The 24,579-nt window shown below is 31.5% G+C and overlaps 1 protein-coding gene across 2 annotated transcripts in view; it reads right to left on the bottom strand.

The window, feature by feature from the left end:
* Positions 1-24,151, bottom strand: part of LOC130442683 (uncharacterized) — a 60,645-nt gene extending 36,494 nt beyond the window's left edge. Inside the window, exons 1-2 of one of the 2 annotated variants that reach the window (XM_056777004.1) lie at positions 23,977-24,151; positions 18,083-18,494 (exon numbers count right to left, since the gene is read on the bottom strand). In XM_056777004.1, the coding sequence (XP_056632982.1) occupies positions 18,083-18,167 (85 nt within the window). In that variant the 5' untranslated portion in view covers positions 18,168-18,494; positions 23,977-24,151. Of the gene's footprint in view, positions 1-18,082; positions 18,654-23,976 lie in introns of both variants that reach the window. The other variant, XM_056777003.1, reaches the window with a different exon arrangement.
* Between the last annotated feature and the right edge of the window lie 428 nt (positions 24,152-24,579).

Genomic DNA, 24,579 nt, shown 5'->3' with positions numbered 1-24,579 from the left:
AATTTCAAGTTACCTTTCTCAGAGAATACTTCCACCTTCTCCTTCCTCACGGCAGTCAATCAACCTATATACCTTTGGAGTAAGTTTCAGGAAAAAATCAAAAAAACTACGTCCCTCTATCATCCACACTAATTTCAACTTTGCGCCCGTACACTCTCCTCGAAGACGAAAATTTTTCTGAAAATATATGTCCCACTCTCTAATCACTACTTATTCGAGCATTTTGCCGAAATGGGCAGGACATTTTTAGAGTAGATTCTCTAATGTTTCTGTGACTAGTTCAAAAAATTTGCAGGTGGTGTCCTCTATTATGCCTCCTGTCTTAAGGTAAAGTGACCTATTAGATGACCGACCTTCACTTTAATATCTTGAGAAGTTCCTCAGATTTCTTAGCCGAAATGCTAGGAGTCTTAAGGATTATTTCAAGCCTGGAGTTCCTTCAGTAAGACATCTTTTGAAACCACAGTAGAATTCTGGTTCAAATATGAATCCGTTGCTTTTTTATTGGTTACGTTGTTTGCTTCTTCGTTGCCTGGTATATAGTGAGTGCCACTAAATGCCTTTTATTTCAGTATAAGATGACAGTAAGCAAAGATTAGCACTGCCTCTAAGATTGCAGTGGGTCAACTAGACATGACCCCTTTGATACCCAAACAAAGCAGCCTTTGAATTTAGTTCCGTTTGCGCCCACTAAAGAGGGTATGCATATGTGATCATGGAATCAATAATCGTTTTATATACTTAATATAGCATATTAGGCTTAGCCTCATGTGTTGCCTACGAGTTTAACATAAGTCCATGCAGTCAGCTTTAGAGATTAACTTGTCTAAATAATTGTTCCATTGCTTTATCCCGGTTGACTCCTAAATAATTGGAAAGAATCATCATAGTCCACATTCTTCTTTTTGTAATTGGGACTAGTGTTGTTTTTTTGGGGTTGATTGAGAGTTGCTCTGCATGACCCCACTTTATGGTTGTATTAAGAGCAGTTTGTATCCTAACAGAAATTATGCCTTCATGCATGTCCCTTCCTACCAGTACCATATCATCGGCGTGTGCAAGAGGGGTAATATGACTTCGTCTTGAGAACAGCGCTTCCCTGTTGCGATAGTGAAGGTATTTCCATTTATACCTGAATAAAATGAGGTGAATGAAACGACTTTCAAATTCTTTTAGTACTTTATATTCGAAAATGTGAACAATGCTACACATAAACCTAATTTGAAGATTAAAGATTGAAGCCTTTTCTGGAGTTGCTGATGAAGACAATTTGTGAACTTAGGCGTTATAAAAACATGAACCTATATTTATATATCGTTATTCGAGAAATTTCAAATTTCCCTTTCTGTTCCCTCACTGGTGTATGCAAACATAACACGTTTGAACAGATGTAGAAAACAATGGCTACTATTCTAATGGGATGAGTTTTATAAATAGTCACAAATTGTATTTCTATTTTAAATGCAGGTACACCTATTTTGAAATTGTTTGGCATGTTACGAATTGTGTTACTTTCTTTTTAAATCCCGAAATAGATAGCCATCAATTGAGATATTAAACTGACGAACATCAGCTTTCAAAATAAGTGTCGAAATAGAAACTTTTAAAAGCAATTTGGGATACTCTAACTGTTTAATTCATTCACGTGATAGTGTGGTGTCTTATGAAGAATATATTTATAATCTTTCAGCTGTTATTAGAAATATCAAAAGGTTTGGTAGTTTATTTAAAAAACAGTTGAAATTATTTGAATTTGGGGAACGTTCCAAATCACAAGGGAGCTAATTTCTTCTTTAACTCTCTGGCCAAATCTATTAACTTTTTTCAATTTCTTTGGTAACGTTACTGTCCTCAGTAACTTGTATTTGAAGTAAAACTACTCTAAATACGCCTGTCTCGGAGAGTAAGCTGGTGAATGCGTGACGAGAGCTTCACGACAAGTGTGATCAGGCGAGAACAATACGGTGTTACTACTTTTAGCAGGAAATTTATGCTTTATTCTATGTCCGAAATAGAAAACTTTCTACAAGATGAATTAGATTTAGAAATGAATAATAACCAAAATGAACCTACCAAATGTCATACAATAACAATCGATACAGTTTTCCTAGATATAATTCAAATTTTCATTTGAAAATGTTGGAGTATAGCAACGATGCGCACACTAAATATAATTGTGCCTGTGCGAAATGAAAATGCCAGGTAGACGGGAAACCAAGAGAGCCAAATTTTATTGCTCTTCCCCTTCCGTCTGAAGAGCCCCGAAGGATGGCCCACCACGGTCAGTCCGCCACCAGCCCAGGCGACAGCCAGTCGCATTCAGCAGTCCACATCCAGTTATCAGTGTTTATACAAAAGTGTTTTTTACAGTGTTTAGAAGAAAGACGATTCTACACAGTTTGAGATTATATTCTCGAAATGCGGCAACTGCGATGAAGACCTCGAGAATATTCAAGACAATGACAGCAGTTCAAGCGAATCAACACACGGCAATGAAGATGGGTCAGACAACGAAGTTTTTACTTCGGCAGAAGAAGGGAGCGGCAGCGGTTTGAGTGGATTCGCGCCGCCCGCTCGTGTACCTGATGCAGCCCCAGCAGCGGTCAGGCGCTCCAACAGGTCAAACAGAGGCGTGCCGCCCGCCAGGTATGAAGCTACAGCTAATTTAGTAAAAGAACAGCCCGACCCGCTAACTATGACCGAGGCCTTATCAAGGCCCGATAAAGACGATTGGCAGAAAGCCATGGATGAAGAGATCGAGTCTTTACGATCAAATAGCACATGGGAAATCGTGCCGCGACCTAGCGAACAAAAGATCGTCAGCTGTAAATGGGTGTTTAAGACAAAACGCAACGTGAAAGGAGAAGTGGAGAGATATAAGGCTCGCCTCGTGGCTCGAGGCTTCTCTCAAAAATACGGTGTCGATTATGACGAGTACTGCCAAACAGATGAAATGATTGCTGACATACTAACAAAGCCATTAAGAAAAAACAAGCTACGATACTTTGCAGAAAAAGGCGGAGTAGTATGTCAATAAATCACTGCAGGTGTGCGTTCGTTGAGGAAGGGTGTTGGAGAATAGCAACGATGCGCACACTAAATATAATTGTGCCTGTGCGAAATGAAAATGCCAGGTAGACGGGAAACCAAGAGAGCCAAATTTTATTGCTCTTCCCCTTCCGTCTGAAGAGCCCCGAAGGATGACCCACCACGGTCAGTCCGCCACCAGCCCACGCGACAGCCAGTCGCATTCAGCAGTTCACATCCAGTTATCAGTGTTTATACAAAAGTGTTTTTTACAGTCCATTCATTTATAATTAAACGAAAGACTTTTTCAAGTGCATTTTATATACTGCGTTACGTGCATACTTTTATTCATGTATTATTGTGCTTCATTTATGTATTATTAATAAAGTCAATCTAATAATACTTATTGTTTATTAACATTTAACAACAGAAAACATACGAGTATGATCCTTTTGTTTAGTGGTCGTAGCAAAACAACTGATCGGAAGCAATAATAAAGCGTCATGGAGCGACTTTCTCTAAACTGAATTTATACCACTATTTTAATAATTATTGTTGTTGCAAATTTGAGAATCAATATTTATTTTAATTGGAAAATGAACGATTGTAGTGTGCTCCAACCAGTCATAGAAAAAGTTTGAGGTCATCCATGGTATGCATACATCAAATGTGAACATTGCAAGTATGTGGCTACAACGCCATGTGCACCAGAAATGATACGTACGTCTTCATTCACGATATTATCTATGCATCAACGCTTTTCCCGCACAATATCTCAATAAAATTATATTCCTTCACAAATTGCTTTTTTCGCAACCTTACCACTTTCCTAACTCAATGCAATTAACCTTATCCTCTTCAATATACCTTCTAGCACGTTACAGATAAAATCTACATACTTACGTCCCTCTTACATTTAGCGCTGAAACCTACTTCCTTACACAGAACCAAGGGGACATTTCCCATCCCAGGATTAACCTAATCAATTGTTTTTGTACCATTGGTACAACAACATTTCTAACGTCTCTAACAAAGCTACTCTGCTCCTAGCGATTAGGCCAGTGCGACTTTTTAATACTCACTAAAAAATCGTATGTCACTATTACTTCTCCCTATTTCCTATATTTTCAGGGTCACTTTGCTCATTTAGGAGCTAAACAAGTTATGATTTTTGACAGGTTTTTGTGGCTTGTATTGATATAAAAACCGAACGCAAAAGTTCTTGCTCGAGTTTTTTGGGATTGCCATTGGGATTTTTTGGATAAGGGTAGAACAACAACTGGAGACTACTATTCGACATTACTGACCACTTTACGAGAAAAATTAAAGAGAGAAAAGACGCGGAAAGCTATCCAAAGGTGTTTTTATTTTTGCAGGACAACGCCCCTACACACGAATCTCAAGTTGCCATACAAAAAATTCGTGATTTAGGGTTTGAATTACCCTCCTTATTCACCAGATTTGGCTCCGTCCGACTATCATCTCTTTCCTCAACTGAAAAAAGGTCGTGAATTTTCTTCCAATGAGGAGGTAATAAGAGCTGTGTAGGTCTGATTTGCAGACTATTGTCTTGGTCTTAGTACCAGTCACAGTTATTAATGTTCGTATCAAATATCATCCATATCCGTAGCACACCTTGAGAATATACTGAAACTCCCGCTTCTAAATGTGACTCAAAGGATTAATAACAATGAACAAAAATGAACATAATCCTTTGGATCTACACTAGTTTTAATATTCAAGTGTTTAATCTTTGTGGTAAATTTTGTGATATCTCATTTTAAGGATATTTTAGTGTATATTTTGGAAGTAAAATCAACTTTTCTACCAACATTTTCGTCTATGAGGTTTTTGATTAATATTTCATGATTTTTTCAAATGTCTATATCAAGAAATTGATTGTGTCGATCAATTTTCCGCTTCTAAAATAGCCTTACTATCCATTTTTGCTCCAACTTATTTACCGCTTTTATCATTTCATCATCCATCACTTGTGTTAATTAAACCGAATTTCAAGAAAAAAGAAATTAGGAAGGACATATATCACTAATACTGGCCATCTAGAAAATTTATATAGGGGTATTAGTACAAAAACTGATTAATTTCTTGACAATCCTGATTTTTCTTCAATATTTGATTGGAATAATTTATTATCATCATTAGTTCCGATTGTTTCGTAAACTTTTCTTGAATGTTATCCAGGATACATCTCCAAGCTTATTAGAATAAAATTTAATTGGCATCTAGTTTTCACATTTCAAATTGACTTTTGGTGAACATTGCAAGGTACACCCTACTCATGAAAATAAATAACATGTACTTTAGATGATACATAGGTACATTTCAAGCGTAAGCTAGGTTTCAAGAAATAATTAATCATCGATGACCAAAACTATCAGAGAACGTGACTCTCATCTCGAAGATTGTAAAAATATGTGTCTGTCTCCTTATATAAGTAGGAATACCTGGAAGCGATAGAGATATTAATACAGAACACACCATTCATCGACATATTCCAACCCCTTAGAGACAGTATTCGATTGATATTCCGATTCATTCAAGTGATAAAGACTCATTACTAATTTATGAAATGTACTATATCTAAAACATATCTACATAGTTAATAGTGACTGAAACTTTCACAATTAGCGGCTCAGAAGCCCGGCTTCCATGTTAAATACAGCAATAATAATAAGTGTACGACTCATTAATTCTTGATAATTGTATTTACTTATACGTATCGGTTTTACTGTTTAGGTAATGGTAGTAGTTGAAATTGAATAAGTTTAATGAAGTTATCCAAGCCCTCTCTAAAAAGCATCAAGTATAGTTTATCGTAAATTAAATTGATTTAACGGAGGTCACGTCATGTCGATGCGACAATAGATTGTAGCACAATATAAAAATTATAGTTTGCCAATGTGTGCATCAACATACAAGGGCATAATTAAACGATGTATTACAATTTTCAAAACAAAAATCAATATTGATATGGTCACGTTTTTAATAATATAAGATCCATTTTAATTGTGTGTCGGGAGAAAAACTGATAGCACGGAGCAAATAAAAATAATTCGTTCTATAATTTAAAGCACTGCAAATATAAAGTTTTGTTAATTCTACGGACGGTTCTCTTCGCTTCCTAATAAAGTCACTAGTAACTATTATTTCCGAATAACCAAAAATTCGGTTTCTTCACCTTCTAATAAATTAAACTTTCGACTGAAAAAAATTTTCTTAAATCATGGTTTATATTTATGCGAAAAGATATTAAAAATATATGGAATTGATATGTCATATCATAAAACGTCGTGTTTGTATGTCTCCCTGTCTGTTCGTGTTAAACTGAACAACCACTTCTGGATATTTATGCGGATCTTACAAAAGATAGAGTAATTCATGTGGAAGATTTATGTATACAGTTTGTCAAGATTCAGTAAATATTGAACCACGTAGATACTGTAATCAAATTGTCACGCACAAATTTAAGATTTTAGGAAAAAGTACAGGGGTATTTTCTTCATATTATAAGTAGTACTTCCTATGGTAGTTGTACTTTTTATGGTATAGCTATTCTTGTTAATCTTCTTTTCCGTTGTAGCTTTTATTTATGCTATGAAACCTTTGGCAACTACAGTTGATTTTTACCATCTTTTACCACTGCTCATACAAAAAGTTGTCAAAAGTTCACGGAATGAATGATGCATGCATAGTTCAGGAACTTTCAGTTCAAGTAACTCAAGACTCTTTCCCCATAGTAGTCAACATATGTTAACTTCTTATATATATGGTGCATTGACTGTTCTGGTAATTAGAAAATAAGAAATTGAAGTGAAATACAAGTGGCCGCAGTGAAAGATATTTTCTTTCTAAAAATTTCATGAAATTCAAGTATTCAAGAATAAATGAATAACATGGTGTTTATTCAGCTCGTTCGATGTAAAAGTCTTGGCTTTTTTCGATCAGGGATGTTAGGACTTACTTTTTAGAAACACTTGCAGGTTCATATAAATTTCTGCATAGGTGTTATGATGAATATCAAGGGTAGTTTTTAGCGAGTATAAAGCTCAAAATGAAGTTGAATTGTACTCCAGCAAAAAACAAATGTCTATATTTTCAATTTTAATTAACTGAAAAGATTAAGATATGTCCGAACTTATCAATATTTTCTTAAAAACCAATATGTGAAATTTGTAGATAAAATCCATTAAAATGTCTGTAGTAGTAAGACATTCAAATAAACACAAATCTCATAAAATATTCGATGTATCCAGCTTATAACAACAGTCAGATAAACATAAATAGGCTTTAGTACCAATGCAAAAATAATATTTCACCAAATAAAAAGTATGATTATGTGACAAATAAGTTCGTCCAATATATTTTCAATGAAAATACATCTTTTGTAACTAAATCAAGAATAGTTATTGTTTTCTAGAAGTTATTTTCGTATTAAATGTAGCAATAACAATGACTCAGTGGCACATTTACCATAGAATTTTCGTGATTAGCTATATTTTCTCATTTTAATGGCTGATTTTTTTCGTGTCACGCCGGATGCTATACGATTGGATTATTTCTCACTTTGATGAGGTCGTAAAAATGGAAACGACAAAAAAATAGATTGGTTGAATTACTCAAGCACGCGACATTTTTCATAGAAATCGATATCATAGAAAAGATTCTATCATGAAAATTAGATTAGAAAAAGTTCAAAGTCATCCAATTATATAATGATGCTAACTTATTCGTTATGGGAATTTTTCACTTCAAATTCAATTCACATTTATAATTGTAAAAAACTAAAGGATATTATAATTCAGTTGTGATGGAATCAGTAAAGGATTTGATGCTGCGAAGTTAATATATTCCATAATGTCTCTTGTGAAACCAACTTATTTGATATCCAATATTACTACCTCTCTATGCAATCAGCTCTTCTAAACTATGGTGTATCATAATTTTTTACAGCTTAATAATATTCATAAGTGACTGAAACCATCGTTTTATTTTTTTAACTAATAATAAGCGGTTTATTGACTTATGAATCTACTCGCACTGGTGACTACCAAAGAATGGCTCGAACATGATAGATCTTCTTTCTCAATGTGTATAACAATAATGAATAATGCAAGTTATCACGTAAGACTTATATAAAAATATAAAAATTGCCAGCAACTAAATGATTGAAAAAAGTTTTATGGAATTGACTTTAGGTTTTGAAATAGAAGTTTTTGAATAGAAGAGACCTAAAATCAAGAACATTTAGATGCATTAATATATCAAAAGGTCTAAGAAATAAGAAGTTGAATTAAATTTCTTATTTCTTAGATCTTTTGATATGTTTATATATTGAAAAAGGCTTAAAGAAAAGTCGAAACGTCAATTTTTATCTATCTTTTTAAAATTTAAAAAAAGACTAATTTTGAAACAGAAGAGACCTAAAATCAAGAACATTTACAAACATAAATATGACATATATCATTTTCTTCGTAAAACAGAGTTCATTAGAAAATAAAATTTGAACTAAATTAGCTTAAGTGATTCTCGTTTATCCTTGAAATAAACGTGTTTGTTTTGCTTTCTATTTTACTCTGCTGTTATCCAACATCTCTATTCCAAAACAAACATGTTCAATTTTCATAAAACAACACTAAGAAAGTATTCAGCCACCATTTGCAGCATATTAAAATTTGGATGGAACCATGTAATCTTTGGCCGTGCCGGCCATCGACACTTTTAGATTTCAATGTTTGTTTAAGATAGAAAAAGATTCAAGAGAATATTCGTAGGGATCTAATATTAACGTAATTTTCATTGTATTGGAACTGATTCGATGAATTAGCAAATATGTGGTTGCATTTACTACGAGAAACAATGATAACAGTGTCATCCTGGAAATACTTGTAATCATTGAGAGAAGATTTTATAATCACATCAAACGTAAGTGAAGAATTGTTGCACATATTGTCGCTTAGCGTGAATAGTAGTAGAGTTCTTCCAATATCAATTATAGATTAAAAAAAATCCTGGAGACAATTTTGTTTGATCTACCATAGGCGTAGATACCTCATTTTATAAATTTATCATTTTTATGAATATTTCAAAAAATATGTGCGAGAAAGAATTGAATGCGTGAAAATATGATATCGATTTGATTCCAATTGATAAGTGATTGTGCATGTTTTGTATTGTAAAATATTGAGCACTGAACTAATTCTGAACGTGGAGTAGGTAGGTGAAGGTCGTGCTCTGGATAGCAGTGCAACGACTTTTCTCAAATTGGAGAAGCGTGCTTACGAATTAAGAAAACGGATTCAAATATGAATAATGAAGGAAGAGACAGAATTTTTAATCTTTTCAATCTCAACGCAAAACAGGAGGAACTTAATTTTCCAAATAAGACGACAATATATAACTGCCATTTCAAGGAATTGTCAACAATTAACAAAAAAGGCAGTTATGCATTTTTATATGATGAGACTTTAGTTTTAGAAACGTTGAGACCCAGAAGATTAGAATCGCACCATGATTTAAAGGTGATTAGGTCACCAGATATGGTCCTATGAAGTGCTGTAAGATCAAGGTTGCTCCAAGAGAAACTAGTGTCGTCTGCAAATAGACATATTTTACCACTCAAAACAAATAGGGGCCTAGTACTAAGCCTTGGGGCACTCCACATTCTATTGGCTTGCAAGAAGACACCGTTGTTTCAACCCTTACAAGCTGATTTCTGTTGATAAGGTATGACTTAAACCATGCGAGAGGTGGTGCCCCAAAACCGTAATATTGCAATTTATTGATTGAAATATTATGATCAACACAATTAAAATATCTGGAAATTTCATTGAAAAAATATATTTTCGTCTAAACTAAAAAACTGCTGAACATTTACAACAATCATTCTTGTAACCTGAGACAATGGAAAAAAATAATTTATATATATTATATCTGAACTCAGTACTAAATGTATATAAATTAACAGAATTCCTTTCGACTTGTGTTATCAATTGAAGAGAGAAAGAACACCCACAGACGTTTTTTTAAATATTTTTTTAGGGCACAATTAGAAAAAGTGAATTATATTCCTTTAAGAATTAAAAAGAAACCGTTTATATTCATTAAAAGACAACTGTAGCATGTGTCTTCAATTTCAAGTCTTCTCACAAAAGTTCAACATTTGTTAACGGTTTAAATTCTACAATAGTTATGTTGGGAGTAAATTCTAATTAGGTAACATGAAATTCGAAGATTATAAATTAATAGCTGATATTCTGGCTAGTATGGGATTAATATAAAGTTTATTATTGGTATTGCCATAGCTCTCTGTAGTCTGAACTAAAACTCCAAAAAATGTTCACCTAACTTAGCCATAAGTACATGTTCTAGACATTATTGATTAGAGAAGAGGTTGTTCACCTCTGGTGGACTAAATAAAGTCTAAAAAATTAGGAAATCTATATTGTTCTAGAAATATTCTGAAAAATATCTTCATTGAAAGCAGTATCTATAAATTTTCGTAAAATTCAGTTATCTACCTCAGGTCGTGGAAATGTGTTTTTTATGAAAAATTATTAACATTAAAATAACATAAAAATAATAATAACATTAAAATAACATTAAAAATTAACAGGTTTCTATTATCGAGAGAAAATACATTTTTTAAAAGATCTTTATATACATTCATCAAAGACACGTGTATATATATATTGAAATAAATATTTGTTGGGATAAAAATATCGAGTTAACAGAGCTGGACTCAGAAATAAAATGAATGTCACTAAGAAGTATATATTAGTCCATTATATTCTAGATTATGAGGGCTGTCGGATATGCAAATAGCCTCACTGCCCAATAGCGCCCCTACCTCAAGATAACATATATTCTCGTAGGCAACTACTACTGAATTTTTAGACGAATCGGATTTTTATTGGAGTGAATTTTAGGAAAATGAAAAAAGAGCAGATACATCAAAAAATGCGGTGTATTGTGTATTTTTCAGATAGGTAAATGGGGGTAGGTCAAGTTTATCGAACTGTACTGAAAAAAAGATAGCTAGTCATTCTTTTTTTTCTTTTGTGGGCTATCGTACGACCCTCGTAAGTATTGAAATATCAACTATGTGTACTAATATCTTCGAAGTGATTCGTCCAAAAATTGTTCCAGACCCCTTGTACACACAAAAGACTATATTAAATGAAATTTTCTGGTGGTATTATCTTTTTTGGGAAGAGAACTTAGCAAAGTATAAGTAGATGATTGCCTATTGTCAAAAATATGGATACTTGGGCGACATATTAAAATGCTTACACTATAAATTGATCATAAGAAACTTTCATCTTACTAATACGGCGATTAAAAAATACAGTGAAGTATTCCATTAAAACGAATAAAATAAACATATTGAATGAGTAGTACTTAATGTATTTGAATTTAGGAAAGGGAGTGCAATTTTTTAGTATCTTCTCTACCTACAATGGTGCTAAATCTGGTAAACATCACGTTTAGAGATAGATAAGACCTTAGCTAGCCAAAGAGTCGCAAATCAAATGCAACGAATCTCATTTCTCAGCCATCACTCCTCAAAAATCGATTCGCTATAAGTACCCTTTTATGTTTTTGCTTTTATTTGGTCCTCTTTGGCATATGTACATATATTTTTGAGGTCAGATGATGTTTGATTCATTCGTCCACCTTGTCTGACACATTTTTATTTTCAGCGACTCTCCTATCCCCAGTCACATTTCTTTTAATGAGATTGTCAATGGATTCAAACTGACTCTAGAGGAGTGAAGATTATGTACCTAAGTATTTTGAGAATGACTATCGATATCTACTAAGGTGCAAAATTGAATTATATTCGAACTAAATGATACTCTTAATCCATTTTAATTTACAAATGTTCATTCACGAGTTGCCCTGTATATTCTCTGAATATTTATTGCTATCAATTATCCATATTTTTGTTTCTAGTATGAAGCCTAGAGGCAGCTGAAGCATTTATACCAACTTTTTCAATTGTAAAAGTCCAAACAAAAATTCTAGTATTCTAAATGTCTAATCAATTGGATATTCGCGATATTCTGGAAAAACTTAATTCTTGCCACATTCTAATGGAATGCGAACATCTAATGATAGTAATAAATCAATCAAACAGAGAAAGTTAGCTCGGGGGTTCACTTTGGAAAACCTTTTGAAAACCTGCGAATTTCTTTCGATCGCCTAGGGGAATACTTTCTGTGTTTTCACCAAAATATCAGTATGAAACGTTTTATGTTCTTCCGTTTTATTTGTATTTGGGAGCCACAAAAAAATACTTAATTTTCAGTAAATTCATCGATAATATTTGCTGTGGTATAATAACTTTAAAACGAATTTAGTCAGATACATTTTCTGTATTAACAAAGCGAGTAAAGGTGTCTTATAAACTACGAGAGAAACATATTGCTTCTCTTATTATATATGTGTACGTTATATATTTTTATAACGACAATTATTAGATTTACATTTTTGCCGTAGACATCTTATCCTATAAAGACCGTATATGAAAACAATACCATCAGCATACATTGAAATGCAATCTCTAACGATTAAGACTTCACCCCTAACAAAGTGATTCACAGATCATGTATCAAAAATAACATTTTAGTGAGTTTCTAGAATTATACTATCAAAATAAAATAAAAAATCACTTATTAGAAGTAGGTAGATTTTCAAAAACTGTGGTTTGAGATGAGAATAACTAAAAGCTGTTTTTGCAAATTTATCTACGGATTTTCAAGCACCAACAAGAACCAAAGGAATGCTGTTTCTAAAAAAATTGTAGAATCTTACAGGAGTAGTCTTGCAAAGAGTCTATAATTTATAATAAATAATAATAGATAGATAGATAGATAGATAATATATTTGACAGAGCAATAGCCTATCCACTTCAAACATAAAAAATAACTATGAAGCACACCACAACGTAAGATTTAAAATTGTAGTGAAAGGAAGAGGAATCAAGAAGCTACAAAAATAGTAATTGACAAGCGTCTTCTACTTGTCTGTGATTTCAGCTAACATCTTATTTTTTCATAAAAGTCTAATGATGAAAAGATGTTAACTTTTATTTTATATTTGTTTTGATCGTTTGATTTTTGTTGACATACTGTACATATACCATTTTGCTTGGAGAATCTTAGTGCAATTTACCCTTAGACGTGGCGAGATTTATAATTAGGCAGTGGAAAAACTAATGAAAATCCCATTCAAACGCTCCGCAATCCAGACAACGGAATAAAAGATAAGGGATAAATCTCCCGCTGAAAAAAAATACCATTATAAATTAATTTGTTCGAAATTAGCATCATTAGTTTTCGTCGTTGACAGATGAGAAACTTAAGGAGCTGAAAAAAACATTTCAACAGAAGCACAGAAAGAATAGCATAGAATAGACAACAACGAAGAGGAAGGAAACGTCACAATTGGCTGAAAGTTTTGTCATTAAATTAGTTTTCCCTAGGGTGTTACGGTTACACTCCTTGACTGCTTGTCTTGTTCTGAAAAGCACAACAATGTGAAAGTTTGAAAAACAGAGGCGCGCGTTCTTCAACGTAGTTCGAATTTTGATTATACTTATTATCTGAACAGATAAATTTCCATTAATATAGTATAATTTTCGATCGTTAGAAGGAAAAAAAAGACACGCCTTGCAATTTTTTCTTCATGCATCTTACAGCCAACTAGAATGTTCAATTTAGTCCTTATACCCGGTATAATTTTTAGGATAACTATAAACATATAGTACCTAAGCCCTTGGAAATAGGAAATGATATACAAAGGAAGCAAATTCTTACGTTTTGTAGTGAAACTGAAATTATCATGGTTAAAATGATGAGAAACGTTATAGCAAAACAAGTACAAGAAAAATATGTGAAAAAATAAAGTGATTACTATATTTCTTAGTAAAAATAAGTTTTCGCTATACAAGCAAATATCAAAACCAGTAAAGATTTATGGTATAAATATGGGGTATAAATATGGAGTTGCACCTAATGGTAACATTCAAATGTTAAACAATAATTCCAAAATAAAGGATAGTCTCTAGTATATTGGTAATAGTGAGACTCATAGAGACCTGAAGATGGCAACTATTGAACAAGCTATTAGCCAAATCAACATGTTACTTTCGAAGTAATCCTACAACTAGACAACACATCAATATAGAGAATACATAAGAGATCAAACCGTTTGAGTAAGTGAAATGCTGAAAGCAGACGATAGTGCATTTTCCCATGTCAAGCATAGTTTAAACCCATTAGCAACATAAGTATACTAATGATTAAATCTTAGTTTAGTTAATTAATTTAGGTTAGACTAAAATTACTTATTGGTCTATTTTCACAAAATTATAATGTAATAAAATTCCCAATAGATGTTTTATATTACTATTACCATATATTTAGATGCATCAGTGTCAAGAAATTTACCGAAAAAGAATTCATAGCAATAATAAAAGTTTGAGATGAAAAATTTTAATATTTTATTATATATTATATTTTAATAAGAGTGGTAGTAAAATAGCATAAATAATTTATGGAAAAACATACACACACTTCTTATTTAAATTTGGAATAATCTGAGCCAATTCCTATGAATTGAGTGTAGAATTTGGATTCAGTATGGCTTTTCTATAAAACTTAAGCGTTGAAATATGTTTGGCAAATAAGAGTATCAAATTCGAGAAGTTTCTTTGACATGGTTCAAATTCGATATGACGATATGATGCAATCGCTATGGATTTCGCAGTACCACGAAAAAAATATAATTTCTTGATATCTACTAAGCAACATATAAAACAATATCCAGTTTCTGGTCAACACCCTAGTATAATTAGTGAATTAGTAAAAATGAAAAATAAGATATCTGTAAACTACAACGTAGTTATTGAGGAGGGGATACGATAAAATACTTATTTAGTAAGTAGTTGATCGATAAAAGTTTAGAACCATCAAAGCATTTGTTTCTTTATATTTGACCGGCTTGCTACTGTCCTATGTACGGTGCTGCTATTGAGTGAGATTCTCATTACAGGACAAAACTGTTTCAATTTCTGTCTAGAGAAAAGAAATTAGAAAGTGTCAACTAATGATTAGTTGAAACTTTATTTTGATTACCATGATAACAGTAAGATTGTGAGATAACAATTTCTATCAAATTGATTGGAAAACGTCCCATCTATAATATAAATATTGTTTCCGATAAGTCAATGATTTTCTGAACGTTATAGTTTTGTACCTATCTAATTTGTTTAGAAAATATGGATAATAAAAGAATTATTGCAATGTATCAGTTTATAAAATTGTATTTCCATTAGACATTTCAATGAGAATTTCATTTACCTCATACAATATAGTAGCTTTTACCTAATCCACTCTACAATTTCTGCAACAACGTTGTGCAATATAAACCGTATATTTCCTCTTCATTTACGTATTTGTTCGTTAATCAGGATTGGATTTTCAGATATAATGTTTTGGTTACTACCGAAACCTCGTTAAAACGCACAGATTCGATGAAAATTATGAAATTACAAATTTGGCAAATAGTGTACGGCAAATGCACAAAAACAAAAATATCCCTATAAACAATTTTCTACCTCAATGGCACAAATTTCATTTTAAATATAACATGAATGAGATGCTAGTTTTTTTCGATAAATATCTCAACATTACTCGAGAAATTTGATCATCAGTGCTTCAACTCACAATATTTTTCCATGATAAATACCTTAACAACTTGCGTTTAAATTTAATATTAATTTCCATCAAATTAATATATCATCAAATATCGCATACGCTATTGCTGAATTATAAAGTTTTCCTTTTTTGTCAATTAAATACAAGTTCACTGAAGAGTTTTTTTGTAGCTCAATGGTATGAAACAGAGCAGGAATTTAAATTCAATGCACGTGTCGCGGAAATTCATCAACCTTAATATCGATACATATTTAATAACTTTTGACGCCATTCGTTAACACGCTTCAAAGCATATAGTCATTGCGAATAGTTATTGGAAAATTTAATAGTTTATTTGTGGCCCAATGAGCCATGAATATTTGAAAAAATACAATATCCAGTTGTTAGTATATATATATATATATATATATATATATATATATATATATATATATATATATATATATATATATATATTGATTGTCTCAAGTTGTTGTAATATTTCACTTACTTAATTACATAATTTGAACGAAAAAGTATCTCTATGATCAGTTTACCATTATCGATATTTCCGTGGCCCTCAATTCTTATTCTTCTGTGAACCTCTTTGAATATTTGCCTTGGAAATTGAATGTCTATTTTAATCAATAATCAGTAAATCAGTAAAGAATTTTTTGGGCATGTCAATTTTGGAGTGGAAATCAATGATGATTTAAACGAATTGCCTAAAGATGTTTTTGTCTTAGTGGTTGTTGCCATAAACGGTACTTAGAAACTTCCAATTGGCTATTTTAAGTAAAGTTAATGAACACATGTGCAAGAGCTGTTTCTTTCACTTGTGATGGGCAAGAAGCTGGTGAAACTGTGAGAAATTTCAGTTTCTTCATATAAACACATTATTTAATGGACCTGACAATAGAAATACTAATTTTTTTTTCACCCCTCTCATATGTTGAAATTGCTACGCAATTTGTTTAAAAAAAAATAATTAATCGATCAGGATGGAAATAAGATTCTATGGGAGTATTTGGAGGCTTTACATTACAGAAAAGGTTTGCATCTTGGCAATAAATTGTGTGATACACACAATCAGTTACAAAAAATGAACTACAAGTTCATTTACAGTTTAACTTGAAAGAGTACCTGTCGCAGATTCACTGGAATAATATGAAAGAGTTTTAAAATTAGAATAGTGCAAGCAGTGTAAGGAAACTGTCCGTTTTATTAAATGTTTAAATCAAATTTATGACATTTAGATAGTACTTCTTTGGTATCTACAAATTTCAACAAGACTGCATTTGAAAAATATATTGAAACAATAACTGATTTTATTAATGAGGCTATGGCAAATTTATCCATTTTGAAATTTCCCAGTATGACACTAATTTTACATTTATAGAACAGAACTAGGGTTATTTGTTGAATTGCTAGTCTTAAAAGTAGTTTATGTTTGTATGATAAATTTACCAAAAAAAATTTGGTGGGTCGTCTTTTATACAAATTAAGACATAGATATTTTCTCTCAGATCAAAAGGTGGGTGGAATAATAACCCCACTACTCTTCAATTCATAGGGGCATATAAAAGACGACTCATAAGGGGTGATGTAAGAAATCAGAGTTTGTTTCAAGATCCCTGCAAAAAAGTATGAAATCAAATGAGAATTCTCTCTTGATAGTTCAAGAGGTAATTGTGAAAAAATTTTACATTCATTAAAAGCACAAAAATCATATGCGTGCTTAGTTAATTCCTCACAACATGTCATCAGAATATGTAAATTGTCTGAGCAAGTTCTGCGGTCATTTAAAAGTAAATCGCGCGAAAGAAAAATTTTATAACATTAACAAATAAAATAATATTTGAATATATTGGCAAGAACATAATCACTAATTTAGATCACTATGTCGTGAAAACCCGAACAATCATAAATATTATGTGATGAAAGCAATCTGTGGAAAGTTTTCAAATATTAGAATACATTTTATAACTAAAATTGAATCCCAACAACAAGATGTACAGCATAAAATGACTTGTCACTTTTCTACTCTCAATAAAATGAATAATTAAGTACTCAGGCAATGTAACTTAACTTTAACGACCTTAATTTGCAGATCCTACCTATAATGAAAACATTTTCTACAAAATTAACTAATTAACTACTAATTTTTTTATTTCTATTTGTGATGCCGTAATACGCAATTGCGCGGTACTCGGTTTGGGCCAAATGGTGAAAAGCTAGATCTGAAGGTTACCTATTCTCTCTTTTTCCTACCTACGATTAATATAATCATTCACTCTTTATATGTCATACTATTAAAGAGAAAAAGAAGCACATACCTGACATAATTGGTGCAAATCCTACCATCAATATCAACACATAAAACTGCTTGAACAAACGTAAAGTCAATTTACGATCACTCATAGTTACAAATTTAATTCACTGTCCATATTATTACTACACGTCTGTCAACATGTTAAATCACAAAAGTTTCTGATCATTTGCACTAGAGCACAAGTAAAACGTATTATTATCGGAAATTGGCCGAATTACGAGCTCCGTCACAGTTCAGAGTTCCATTTTGTAGGTGTGTGTAAATAGTTGTTCGCCGAGAATATGGACTGGATTTCGCCTTTATTGGGCCACACATCGTTTACAATACCGTTTATTATAGAGGGAAACGATGTTCTGAGGGTTCGAGCACATTATGGAAAATTAAATGCTGTTTCATCGTTATTGACTCACTTTCAACTGTAATGTATTCATTCAAGAGGTTATTAATAAGAATGAAGGTGGTTTGATTACAAGGGTGAGAGTTTTGTTATATTTATACAACTCTAATTTTATTATTAAACATAATTAGTTCTTGAAATCTCTTGTCAAGATAATTGTGTAGAGGCTTCATATATGCTGATGATATAACAAATTTATAGTCGGTATTATCAATAGAGAAGAAAAGAAAGCAATGGAAAAACCTACATTGAAATAATAGACTGGAAAATTTAATGATTGAAAAAGGACTACCTTTAAAGTAATATATAAGAAAAATGGATTTTTATAAAGATAAAACTAGTAAAACATAATAATAAGAGATACTAATAGAAAAATGTACCTACAAAAATTGTATAAACTATTGGAATACAAGAAAGACTAAGAAGTAGGGAATGAGATTAAAACTATGAACCATGGGAAAAATGGATTTTTATAGAGAAAAAAGTAGCAAAACATGATATTGAGAGATACCATTGAATTCTATAATTCTGATTGAGTTAAAATAATCAAAATGTATGAAATTTCTTTAAATTATTACGTTATTATGTGATACGTCATTATAGTTTTTCTATTTTTGCTTTGACCGTACCAAATGAATTTAATAAAAATGTGACAACTCTATCGCATATGTCATTTCCATTGATGAATTATGTAATTTGAAAATCACTTGCATTAAAAAAATATTAAACAGGATGCAATATTCACTACGAATCCCTAAATCGATCCTGGAATTTTTAAGTGTAGCTTATACTAGACAAATGCATGATAATAGTGTACTAAGTACTTCATGAAAAAATTTTAAAATCAAATGAACTGAGGAAAGATTATAGCCAATTGAAATTTATGATCAATTTCACAAATTGGAATGGAATTAACACTTTTTAGTAACCACAGTCCTGAGGGACTCTACATGTGGTATAAGTATGTAAGTTTCTCATAACTCACCCTGTATTAATAGTCAAATATAAAATGCTTTAAATCAAGCTTCCACGTGGGAAGTATAGTATTTATTCTAATTAATTCTATTGGCTAAAGTTAATCAAATGAAATATTAAGAACAAAAAATACATTCATCTTATAAGCGTTTCAACTCTAAAGATGATTTAAGTGTGAGTATTCAAAATTCAAATCAAAATTGTGCCGCTAGATGCCGGATTTAACTACTCACAAACAAACAACGAAGCAAAGTGACGAAAAGGAAGTGAAGAAGCATAATATTTGGTTGAAAATTACTATTATATATAAGGTATTTGACCTAAACAAGAACTAATTATTGTCGTACACGTTATATCGAAACAAATTTGAGATATTTCACTTTGGTGTGTTCCAGCACTTCAACAATTATTTAAAATCATTATTACTTGTGATAAATAATCGGTAGAAGTAACATCAACAATTTAACATATCGGAATAGTAAAGCTAATCATAAATAGGTCCAGGAATCAGTTACAATGTTTAGAGAAAATGGTTCATTTGTTAAAAAGGTAGAATATTTTGTTTTGAACGAAACAGCACAAAGTAAAAATGCCCGACATTTTTACTTTGGATCTTTCTACATCAATTCACAGTCAGGTGCGCCTTAAAAGATTGCTTCAAGAAACAGTTAACTAAAGTTCGCACGCAAATTATCCAACAGCTTTTCAATTGAGAGTAATTGAGAACCCAAATATTATTAATTCTGAAAGTCGATTTTATTCATCACAATTTTGTGTCGGAATATCAAGAGAGAACAAATGCTGGATTTTTATGTTGAAGAGTTTTTAAGTACTTAATCAAGGTTTCTAAAGGCTCCACCAGAGGTAATATGCTCAACAAAGTTTACTTTCAACTGAAACAACAAAATCTTTGAATGTTATAGACCTTTCAAGCACATTATTAGAAATGCGTTAATCAAAAAAATGAATGTGGTTAATTTTTCTAGTGAAAGATGAGGTATTACATTTTGAAATGTTTAGAGAAAGTGAGAAACTGCATATTTATTGTACTACTCACAAATTATATCTAGATAAGATTGAAGTGACAATCACCAATGTGTGATATGAAATAGCTTTAGATCGTCTGCATAAATGAGAAAATTAGAATTTAATCTCAAATCAATGTGGTTTGTAAATATTAAAAATAATAACGACCACAAAACTGAGCCCTGGGACACTCCAGAAGTTGCGTTGATATCAATGGAGTTAAGACCATGGTAAATAACCGTAAGGTGGTGACTGAATCAGTTGAACCAACGTTGGATAGCTTCGTGAAAAAAATGCCATGATCCAAGCGATTAAATTGAAGACCGTAGTTCTACCAGGAGAAAAACCAGGTTGTTCGGGTAATTGATTGTTTCACGTGGAGGAAAACAACTTTATATAGCAGAATTTTGGAAATGTTAGAAAATTTTAAAAATGGGACAAACTCGTCCAGTTTTCCATCAAAATTTAAATTTACAGATTTTAATGGGAGGTTAAATAGATAACACAGTGGTTTTGCAAGAACAGACGCGATGTTTACTTAATTTTTAGTGAAACTTTCCTCTACTTGAATCTGAGTTATTCAAGTACCTATATGCCAAAAAAGATTCTCGTTATCTTCTACGTTATCTAATTTTTTACTTTACAGAGTTTTACAAATACCGAACTAGTCAGATAGTGTAATATCTAAACTATACGACCTCCCAATCTATCTAAGTCAAGTATTGGTAGTGGATATATGGATCTATTTAATAGGTCCGAGCGCATTTTTCGCATTATCCGCGGTAATCTAATCAAATGTTGACTATAATAGCGAATTTCATTTGTGTCATCCCAACAACAGTTACTTACATTTAACCTTCTCATATTTAACTTGTTTTTGGCTCAGAAATAACAAATTTTAATACTGATTATTTTCGTCATGCGACACTCAAATAGCGAGTTATTTTGTATTATCCAGACTTTTTAAATGATTTTAAACTGCTTAATGTTAATGTCTAGTGCAGCAGCGATATCAACCACCACCACGAACACATTCAAACCAATTAGGTACGTTACGATAAATCATAGTATCCTCGCCGTAAACACTTTCCCTGCATATTTAAAATGCTATATCTGAAAAATCTTTCTAAAGCGTATTTCTTCGTAAATTCCGACTATTCTTGAATGCTTATAACTCATAATAGGAACAAGTACTAGCAAAACTTTCTTAATAAAAATTTATTCTCAAATGCTACCTGTGAAACTTACATTAAGTTGACACTATGAGACTAGTGGCTTTTGAGATACCACCGTCGACACCATCTACTGTGAATATCTGAAAACAATTTTTAGATAACCTATTATTAACTGTAACATAGTGGAATCAGTTCCGAAGATATAAGGATTCAATTAAAAGCAAGAAACCAATTGAATTCTATTTCAATGATCAAATTTTGGTTTAGTGGAACTCTATGTAAAGTTGTCATTAATTTCCACTGGAGTGTAAAATAGTTCTAATTATTAATTAAATGTAAGAGGTTTGTGAATTAATAGCAAACGCCTGCTCTTACCACATAAGTTATCATTATATAAGTTAGTCTATTGTGTGAATCTTTTGTATATCTAATTGAGAAGTAGTTAATTTATGAACAAAAACAGTAGAATCATTATCTCCTCCATAACTCCTTATATAATTTCAATAATTGTTTCTAATTATGTCTAATAATTTTCAACATTATTTCCTTTGATTCATCAGTTAAATAGATCAAATTCGGTTCATAAATTGTTAGAAAATGTATTGATGATTATTTATAATTGAATTGAATAATTATAGTTATAGTATAAACACAACTACGAGTAATCATTGAATTAATACTATCCAAATTCAATTATCGAATAATAAGTGCGTGATTTTAATTAATTTTCACCAATCTATGTAAATATTTACATCTACTTGTTGAATATACTATGAAGTAAATATTTATCTACAATAGCTAAGTTAGAGAACTTCACTTTTACGTTTATAAGTGATCAACTAAACTTTTTAGAAACAACCGGAGTATATTGGATGTTATCGATGATTTGGATTCAATAACGACACAAGAATAATGAAACTGACTGGAAAACTGACAACATTTTTGACAATCATAAAAGAAGAATCTTATATGTATTTCTACCACATATTTCGAAACGAATTCAGGTATATGTTGTTCCAAGGCAAAATATTAGAAGAAAGAGGTCCAGAAAGTAGACGAATTTCTCGGTTTAAGAATCTGGCTTCGTGTAAAACCTCCCCTAACTATTTCGTATTGCTTCTGACAATAAAAATCGCCTAAAAATTTTTCTCATAGTCGGAATAGAAGTAATAAAATCAACTGAATTCAGTAGAAATGAAAGGTATTTATATACATAATCCTAAACTTATATAAATAGATATGTCAAATGTGAAAGTCCTATTATCAAACAGCAACTATTTGGGTATAAAATATCATTCATATTGCTCATCTCAATTAATTATTATGGCTTCAGTGAGTATCTCGAGCTTCTCGATGAAAATGAAATGTCACTAACAAAAATATTCATATTTTGAGTAAGTATTTGAAGTTAGCAAATGATAAAACTTGTTTGACTATCTCAAAATCCAAATCAACATTCTTTCCTGATAAAGCGGATTCACTTATAAACAAAGGAAAAATGCAAAAAGTAAAGAAACTAATATAATTGGTATTCTAAGAGTTCTCGTTGTCAGTGTCGTAAGTTATGGAAAGTGTCATACTAATTGTTAATATTTCAATAATTCAATTATTATACACAGATATTCTGGTTTGACCTCGTATTACAAAGAATATTGCAGGGCTGCGTTCTTTCCGTCATTTATCACGAAAACTGCGTTTATTACAAATCTTAGAAAACATTAACCTCAAATGACTTAAGATAGGGACAAAAGATTCAATGAGACTTGTGAAAGAACTTTCTGAATGCCAAAACGAAGGTACATACGGTATTATCTCCAATTTCAAGTTAAAACCTGTATATAACAGGTTTGTTAACATGTTTTTATGAATTGAGTAATAATTGAGAATCTTTAAATAAGTTCATATGAAATTTGTGTCAAATATTATATGGAATTTCCACAAAACTGTCTCGTATGTTAATATAAATATTATTATATTATATTATTATATTATAATAATAATATAAAAATTCATTAGAATAGTGGTATCAATAAAAATTATGGGGATTATAACGAAAAACTAATGAAAGTTGCTAAGAATGTTCAGATGATATAACTAAAACTGACACTGTATTTTTATGAAAGAACCCTGTATGTAATAATGTAACGTAATTTTTTTAAAAAAATGAAATACGCAATTTTAACAGCACTTTTTCTTAGAACGACTTCAAAACAAAACAAAAAAACACACTAATCCCCTCGAAAACGTTCTGCGATCTAAGAACAAAAACCGCTCAATCTACAACAATCCCTGAACACAACCAAAAAATCCCCATTGATAAATCACCTTCATGTCCTAGAGATATCCTCGCTATCCCGAAACACATTCCGAAGAGCGATCGCGTCCTCCAGGGTTGATACACCGATACAAAAACGCAACTACACTAGATGCTTAATTGTTTTATCTCATCGTGGCACACTCTGACGCGGCCACCGATTTCCTCCTCTCGAACCCGCCAACTAGATATATGGATGCGGGTAAACACGTGCTTGGTACTAGACGGTGATTCGACATACACTGCCCACTTTTGACACGTCGGGTGAAGAAAAATGAAGGTATCCAGGGTAGTATCAATAGGGCGAAATCATAATAATATTCAATATATATTAACACATTCTTTCGGTAGATGTTTGGTAGTATCACCCTAAGTAGAATCACCCTATTTTAAGCCATAATAAATTGAAGAATGAATATTAGCAAATTTTTTTTAATTCCATTTATTTTTGCATTGAAATGAAAATAAATTTGAAAACCACAATTTCAACAATTTCTTGTTTGATAAAAACAAATAAAAATCATATTATTATTATGTATCATTACTTTAATTTAAACCAAACATTGTTATACACTGTGATTTATATTGTGAAATTCACGCAACATTATATAGAA

The sequence above is a fragment of the Diorhabda sublineata genome, chromosome 4 (assembly GCF_026230105.1).
Source record: "Diorhabda sublineata isolate icDioSubl1.1 chromosome 4, icDioSubl1.1, whole genome shotgun sequence".
In the NCBI taxonomy this organism is placed as follows: Eukaryota; Metazoa; Arthropoda; class Insecta; order Coleoptera; family Chrysomelidae; genus Diorhabda; species Diorhabda sublineata.
The sequence above is the reverse complement of the archived record's forward strand: the minus strand, read 5'-3'. Positions and strand labels throughout refer to the sequence as shown.